General features: G+C 48.6%; 1 protein-coding gene across 10 annotated transcripts in view; it reads left to right on the top strand.

Moving 5' to 3' along the window:
* MAPKAP1 (MAPK associated protein 1) overlaps positions 1–7,645 on the top strand; it is a 108,625-nt gene that overhangs the window by 79,066 nt on the left and 21,914 nt on the right. For 8 of the 10 annotated variants that reach the window (XM_035903111.1, XM_035903112.1, XM_035903110.1 and 5 more), the window contains one exon: positions 514–621. The exons of the other annotated variants lie outside the window; for them this stretch is intronic. In XM_035903111.1, the coding sequence (XP_035759004.1) occupies positions 514–621 (108 nt within the window). The remainder of the gene's footprint in view (positions 1–513; positions 622–7,645) is intronic. 10 annotated transcript variants of the gene reach the window in all.

The raw sequence follows: 7,645 nt of genomic DNA, 5'->3' as shown, positions 1-7,645 counted from the left end.
CGCCGGGCGGCGTGGGAGCGGGCTCCGTCCCCGGGCAAACAGCAGCCAGGGTGGCACCCACAGCAGCCGATCTTCGGTCTGTAAAGAGCCGCAAAGAGGGCAGAGCACAGGGGAGCAAACCCGCTGTGTGTGCTTCCTCACGTTGGGAAAGATGCCCAAATAACCCAGCGCAGGTACACACCGGGGCCTGAGTAGGTGTCTGTGACGGCGGGCAGTGCCCCGGGGCAGGGTCTCTCATCCAGGCTCGTGTGCTGTAGTGATGGCACAGAAACATTGGGCCGGAGTTCCTGGGGCAGCGTTGTCAGACAGCCGAAGGTGCCTGGGATCTGTGGTTTCCTTGCACACCATCCTCCTCCTCTTCGTGGTAGGGCCCTTCCCCTCGGCAAAGAGCTTTGCAGCTTAAACCTCTACCTGCCTCCCTTCTAGGCTGCGGGGAATCTCATGTTAGCTGAGCATGATAAGCCATCACTTTGTTAGAGAACAGATGATTTTACAAGTTACTTTATGTTTCAGGTCCTCAGTATCGGCTGGAGAAGCAGAGTGAACCTAATGTCCCAGTAGATTTAGACTGTACCTTGGAGAGCCAGAGCACTTTGGAATTCTGCCTTGTCCGGGAGAACAGTATGTTTCCCCTTTTCACTTTTGCTCTTGTAAATTGCTTAAACTCACCTAAGTTCTGTATTTTGGAATACAAGCTGCACTGTCTGGGCAAGTACGTTTTGACGAGACTCCTTCCCGAGGCACTTGGCGGTTGTGCCAAAATGCTATTCCAGAGGGAAATGATGGATTTCGTACCTCCTAGTAAATAGTCTGCATCCTGTTTATCACTCCATGATTAATCTTTTTCTGTTAAACTCTGCTCTGTAAAGTTATGGCCAACCCTGAAAAACGCTGGAAATGTGAAACTTCTTCTGTTGCGGGCATTGCTTAGCGACTGGAGCCATCGCTCTGCAGCGGGTTTGGCCGTGTCAGCTGGCTGTTGGAGGCACTGATTTTTTTCTAATAGAATTTACAGACCTTAACTGTGCAGATGTAACTAGAGCAGCCTGATGATTTTTAAAGTGCTAGGCAAATTATCTTCTCTCCGGCTATGCCCAAATATTTTTATTCTGTTACTGTTTTAATGGTCCCGATACTATTTCCTGATTTATTTCTTTACAAGGAATTATATGAAACTTTAAAAAAAACATTTAACATTGATTTCTGTTTGTCCTCCATAGCATTTTGGTCTGCCCATCCTTTCCAAGAGCCATGCTCTCAGTTTGGGGGTCGTTTTCATTCCATTTTAATTCGGCTGTGAAAATGTTGATTGTACTAATGAGGAAGCTAGTAGCATTCACACTCTCGGCCACCACCGTGCTCAGAGTGTTTGCTGCAAACAGTCACAGTAAGAGCCTGTTTCAAGTAGCAGAAGAGTTATTTTCCTCCTTTACAAAGACGAGACCTTTCCATTCATGATTTTTGCCTATAGCATTTCAAATTTTATCCTAGAATGACAGCAAAGCATCCCCAAAGTACCTGCTAATTCCAGCGGCGAGCAGTAGTCTCTACTCCTGCTCAGGGAATAGCAGAGGCGAGACGCGGCCACCGCGAGCTCGGCCGGTACCTGGTGCTGGCACTGAGACAAAGCCCGCACAGCTCTGCCTGCCCTTCTCCACCGAGTGGGACTCGCTCCCAAAATATTCTTGATGCTCCTGGTTCATTTTTTCATAAAATGGTTGTAAGAAACTGTAGGAGAGACTGCGGCAGAAGGTAGCGCGGGTGCTGTGCCTGAGGGAACGGAGCCATTTTAACCTCGCTAATCAAGTTGCACGCTTCCACAAGCCAGAATTCCCCCATGTCTGCATCCCGGATATTATTTTGGTATCGATTTTTAATCTATGAGCAGATGCATACTAGTCATACTTTCATAGGTTTTGCATGTTTTGATTACTTTTTTCTAAATCCAGGCTCTGTAATTAAAAGTATCATGTATATACTGCGTTTTTAACATATTTTCCTCATCTGTGGAGGAATCCATGCTGTGGATTACAGCTTGTGGCCGTACCTACTGATGCTCTTGGCTCTCACGAGCGACCAGGCTCAGGCCGCGCCATTACTTTAAAAGTAGATCTGCCCAAAGTCTGTGAGCGGTTTAGCAGGAGGCATTTGGTCTACTCCACACCGGTAGCCAGTGCCGCAGGAGAGCCCAGAGGCCTTGTCGTGAAATAAATGTCAGTGGTAAAGCTGAGGGAAGACTTTTCCCCTTCCCTGAAGTCCCTGTGCAGCGCCTGCCCCCCTTCCCTCCAAGGCGAGGGGACGCCAAAGCGAGCTCCTCCGCAGGACGGAACGTGGAAGGGTCTGAGAGGGGCTGTCAGGCCAAAAGTGCTCTTCATTCGTGAGCTCTCCTGGCCCTCGTTAAGCAAATCAATGGTGCCCTTCTAAGAGCATGGTCCCGCCAGGACGTGATTTCCCCGTAACAGGGATCGCCCTGGGCTGGACGCCGAGGCTCCCCCAGCACCCCCCAGGCTCCCGGTGCAGCTGCAGGTGCTGGTGGCTTTTTGTCCCATTCGCGGGGCTTCTGTTGGTCGGCCAGCGCCTGGAACCGGGAACAGCGAAGGCAAACCAGAGACTTTGTGGGGTTCAAGAGCCAGCCGCTGTTTCGGTTTGTTCAAGGCTGACAGCGATCTCGGCAAAATAAGGAATGCTTGCATGAATTCTGCCTCTTGCCTGCCGTGCAGTTATTAAACGTTTTCTGAACTGATGCCAAACTCGAAAAAGGAATGTGGGAGAAATCCTCTGCTTATAGTTTCTCCCCCAAAACGCGGGTGAATTGAAAGCGATCTTCCCTTGTCCCCGCTCGGGGATGTATGTGACGCGCCCGTGCCGTTACCTCTGGAGGCGCAGAGCTGTTCAAGGACGCTACGGTGCAGAGGATCAGCCATAATTCATGCATCCTACAGAGCCCCGTTCCCCCAACACACAACAGAAATTGGATTTGGGAGTGCTTAAGGAGCTGTCTTTTGGCGTGGCGCTGCAATAGAAATATTGACAGTTCTGTGCTATTCATAAAATAATAGCTTGGAAATCCTAACATCAAAATGAAACACTCGTTTTGTGCGTTCTGTTTTTATTTAGAATAATTTTAGCTTAGATATGCCAGTCAGGAAAAACTCAGTTGTAACAGCTATTATTTTAAAATGTGCTCTTCATAGCCTCGTATTAATTTATAAATATATCTCTATGATGCCAAACATCTGCCAGTAAAATAGCTGCCAGTTTCCTTTGGGCAAAGAGAAAGTTTACATTTCAGAGTATTAAATGAAACCAAAAACTTTCCATTATTAAGAAATATGTGTGGAGCCCCCCCCCATCTGCCCAAGACTCACTGATCGCATTCAAACTCGTAAACGGTTCCCAATATGCAGAACTTTTAACTCGCCCTGAGATTTATCTTCAAACTAAAAGCCTGCACTTTGTAATGTGAAATGCTTTTATGCGTAGTAGCGAACTATTCATGGCTAATTTAGTTTTATTCTGACCATCTTACTTCTGGAAAGTTCCTCTTTCTCATTTTATCATTAGATCGTAATTAGTATTCAAGGGAAATTGGTCTTAATATATTAAAATTGGTTTAGTGCCTTTAGACCTGTACCAAAGCCAATGTCTTATTGGAAAATGTAATTGGGGACTCTGTGTATGTAATTAATTGTATTACAATTAAGAACTTTCATTAAGCAATATACTAGTACATTAAAGCAATAAGGGACATTTTTGCAATGCAGTTAACTTTATATTTTGTTGTTTTATCGAGGAAATACGGTTCCCTTGCTCTTGCACAGGCTACCTCGGCATTTCGGTATCCTGGTGTGACTAATGTGTCGCTTCTGTGCCCCAGAGCAGCAGGCCCTTTTGGGTACGGCTCCTTCGTTTAGCTCCTGACTTATTTCAGGCTCGTGTTTCCCGTGCCTGTTGTTCCATTGCTGTTTGTCTCAGCTGAAAATCAGGATTTTCTCTGAGGAGAGTGGGCTGAGTTACAGCTGTAGCTCTGCATTTCACAGTCGTTCAAGGAGTTGAACAAAAATACTGCCTCTGTACGGAACCTGGCTCAAAAAACCAAACCGAACCAAACTGAACCGAACCAACCCAACCCAACCCAACCCAAACCGAACCAAACCACCCAACAACGGAGTAAAGGTCTTCAGCTGCTGTTCACAGGCTGGGAAATGCGTCAGTTTTCTGGATGGCCATGAAATGTAGAGGCTGCAAACCAGTGCCGTGACCGCGCCTCCTGAAGCACCGCGTAGGGCTTCACCCCGGCGGCTGTCTGGAAGCGTAGAAGTGTGTAGCCAAGACTTTTCCCCTTCCCTGAAGTCCCTGTGCAGCGCCTGCCCCCCTTCCCTCCAAGGCGAGGGGACGCCAAAGCGAGCTCCTCCGCAGGACGGAACGTGGAAGGGTCTGAGAGGGGCTGTCAGGCCAAAAGTGCTCTTCATTCGTGAGCTCTCCTGGCCCTCGTTAAGCAAATCAATGGTGCCCTTCTAAGAGCATGGTCCCGCCAGGACGTGATTTCCCCGTAACAGGGATCGCCCTGGGCTGGACGCCGAGGCTCCCCCAGCACCCCCCGTGCTCCCGGTGCAGCTGCAGGTGCTGGTGGCTTTTTGTCCCATTCGCGGGGCTTCTGTTGGTCGGCCAGCGCCTGGAACCGGGAACAGCGAAGGCAAACCAGAGACTTTGTGGGGTTCAAGAGCCAGCCGCTGTTTCGGTTTGTTCAAGGCTGACAGCGATCTCGGCAAAATAAGGAATGCTTGCATGAATTCTGCCTCTTGCCTGCCGTGCAGTTATTAAACGTTTTCTGAACTGATGCCAAACTCGAAAAAGGAATGTGGGAGAAATCCTCTGCTTATAGTTTCTCCCCCAAAACGCGGGTGAATTGAAAGCGATCTTCCCTTGTCCCCGCTCGGGGATGTATGTGACGCGCCCGTGCCGTTACCTCTGGAGGCGCAGAGCTGTTCAAGGACGCTACGGTGCAGAGGATCAGCCATAATTCATGCATCCTACAGAGCCCCGTTCCCCCAACACACAACAGAAATTGGATTTGGGAGTGCTTAAGGAGCTGTCTTTTGGCGTGGCGCTGCAATAGAAATATTGACAGTTCTGTGCTATTCATAAAATAATAGCTTGGAAATCCTAACATCAAAATGAAACACTCGTTTTGTGCGTTCTGTTTTTATTTAGAATAATTTTAGCTTAGATATGCCAGTCAGGAAAAACTCAGTTGTAACAGCTATTATTTTAAAATGTGCTCTTCATAGCCTCGTATTAATTTATAAATATATCTCTATGATGCCAAACATCTGCCAGTAAAATAGCTGCCAGTTTCCTTTGGGCAAAGAGAAAGTTTACATTTCAGAGTATTAAATGAAACCAAAAACTTTCCATTATTAAGAAATATGTGTGGAGCCCCCCCCCATCTGCCCAAGACTCACTGATCGCATTCAAACTCGTAAACGGTTCCCAATATGCAGAACTTTTAACTCGCCCTGAGATTTATCTTCAAACTAAAAGCCTGCACTTTGTAATGTGAAATGCTTTTATGCGTAGTAGCGAACTATTCATGGCTAATTTAGTTTTATTCTGACCATCTTACTTCTGGAAAGTTCCTCTTTCTCATTTTATCATTAGATCGTAATTAGTATTCAAGGGAAATTGGTCTTAATATATTAAAATTGGTTTAGTGCCTTTAGACCTGTACCAAAGCCAATGTCTTATTGGAAAATGTAATTGGGGACTCTGTGTATGTAATTAATTGTATTACAATTAAGAACTTTCATTAAGCAATATACTAGTACATTAAAGCAATAAGGGACATTTTTGCAATGCAGTTAACTTTATATTTTGTTGTTTTATCGAGGAAATACGGTTCCCTTGCTCTTGCACAGGCTACCGGCTGTGGCGGTTCGTGCTCCCGCGGTGTCGGCACTGACAAGGCGCTCGCATTTTTACTTGCAGTGACTTTTTTTTTTCCCCCCGGATATAATCTGGCAGGCTGCTAATTTTCTTTTTAATGCTTTTAATTCGGGTGCGTGAAATGTGAGAAGGCCCAGCTTCGTCATAGCCGCGCAAAGCCAACGCGTGGCGTCCCCGCGTTGCCGGTCACTCGGGGCGAGGCCAGGCGGGAGGGGAGGAGGGAGGCAGCAGCACCCGCCAAACCGAACCAAACTGAACCGAACCAACCCAACCCAACCCAACCCAAACCGAACCAAACCACCCAACAACGGAGTAAAGGTCTTCAGCTGCTGTTCACAGGCTGGGAAATGCGTCAGTTTTCTGGATGGCCATGAAATGTAGAGGCTGCAAACCAGTGCCGTGACCGCGCCTCCTGAAGCACCGCGTAGGGCTTCACCCCGGCAGCTGTCTGGAAGCGTAGAAGTGTGTAGCCCTTGATACCATTTTTGGTTTTTATTCAGCTTCTGTGGGCAGAAAACACCGCTCTGTTTTTTTTTTTAAAGTAGGAGGCTGTGGTTTAATGGTTTGTATGTTTTGCTGCACGAGCGATCTGAGCGGAGATGGAGAGCGGTCCGGCCGGCTGTCGGAGTCGGGGTCCCTCCTCTGATGAGGACCGAGAGCTGATGAGAATCAGATGGACAAAGGAAAAAGGCACGTAGCTGCATGGAACGCATACGCTTCTGCGTGGGACGTCCCTTTGCCCGGCACCACGCGTTCTCACACGGTGACCTTGGGTTTAGGCACTTAAAAACGTGCTTTCTGTGAGAACATGATCAGTCGTGCAGCGCCTGCCGGTCTGTCCAGGGAATAGAGTCTGCAAACACGGGCTGCCGGTGCTCGCCGCTGAACCGGACCCCACTTAACTGTAACCCGCATTGCACTTGAAGTTCAGCAGCGTGGGGCAACCTGCGCGGTGCGTGCACAGCCCCCCCAACCTCCTTCTGCCCCCACGCACCCGCTCCGGAGGAAGGGACGAAGGATCAGCACCAGAGGTGGCAGTGCCAGGCTGCCGGAAAATCCAGAGGCTCCCAGTTTAGCTGTGCCAGACGTTGCTCCGTCCCTGGCTGGGGATGGTGGGGCAGAAGCACGGGCTTCCTCCCAGCCGTTCTTCTCCTGCTCCGTTCATGGATTTCCCTGCCCTACTTCTCCAATAATTAAGCCCCCGTCTTGGGCCAAGGGAAACGCCGCCCTCGGAGCTGTGCTTTGCACTTCATGCAGGTTCTGATCTCGTGCCTTGTTCATCCCACACCTGACTTCAGCTTTTTCCACTTTTTCTTTCACAAAGTAAATCTTTATCAGGTGGCCTAGAAGGAAAAAAATCGAGGTCGTTGCAAGCTGAGTCTCCGTGTCGTTATGTGAGGGAGTTTGTTTCTGGAACAGGAATCCGGTCCTGCCGGGACGGAGCGGTCTCTCTGCCAGCAGAGCCGTGCTGCTGGGTCGGCTCTTGGGCTAAATAATAGACCTGGAGCATCCACTTTACTTGATTGTCTTCCCAAGCAGAAGCTTTTACATTCAAAAGCCACACTGTGATCTCCATTACAAATGCCCTGACAGGCCTGTAAATATTTGACAGGTTTATTCACAGCTGCTTGCATGTGGAAAATATTTTTATGATTTTTCGCCCAATCAGCCGGTGGAGCCGGCTCTTCCCTCGGCTGCC

The sequence above is a fragment of the Egretta garzetta genome, unplaced genomic scaffold (genome assembly GCF_000687185.1).
Source record: "Egretta garzetta isolate BGI_Z169 unplaced genomic scaffold, ASM68718v1 scaffold341, whole genome shotgun sequence".
NCBI lineage: Eukaryota > Metazoa > Chordata > Aves > Pelecaniformes > Ardeidae > Egretta > Egretta garzetta.
This window is presented reverse-complemented; position numbering and strand designations above follow the sequence as displayed.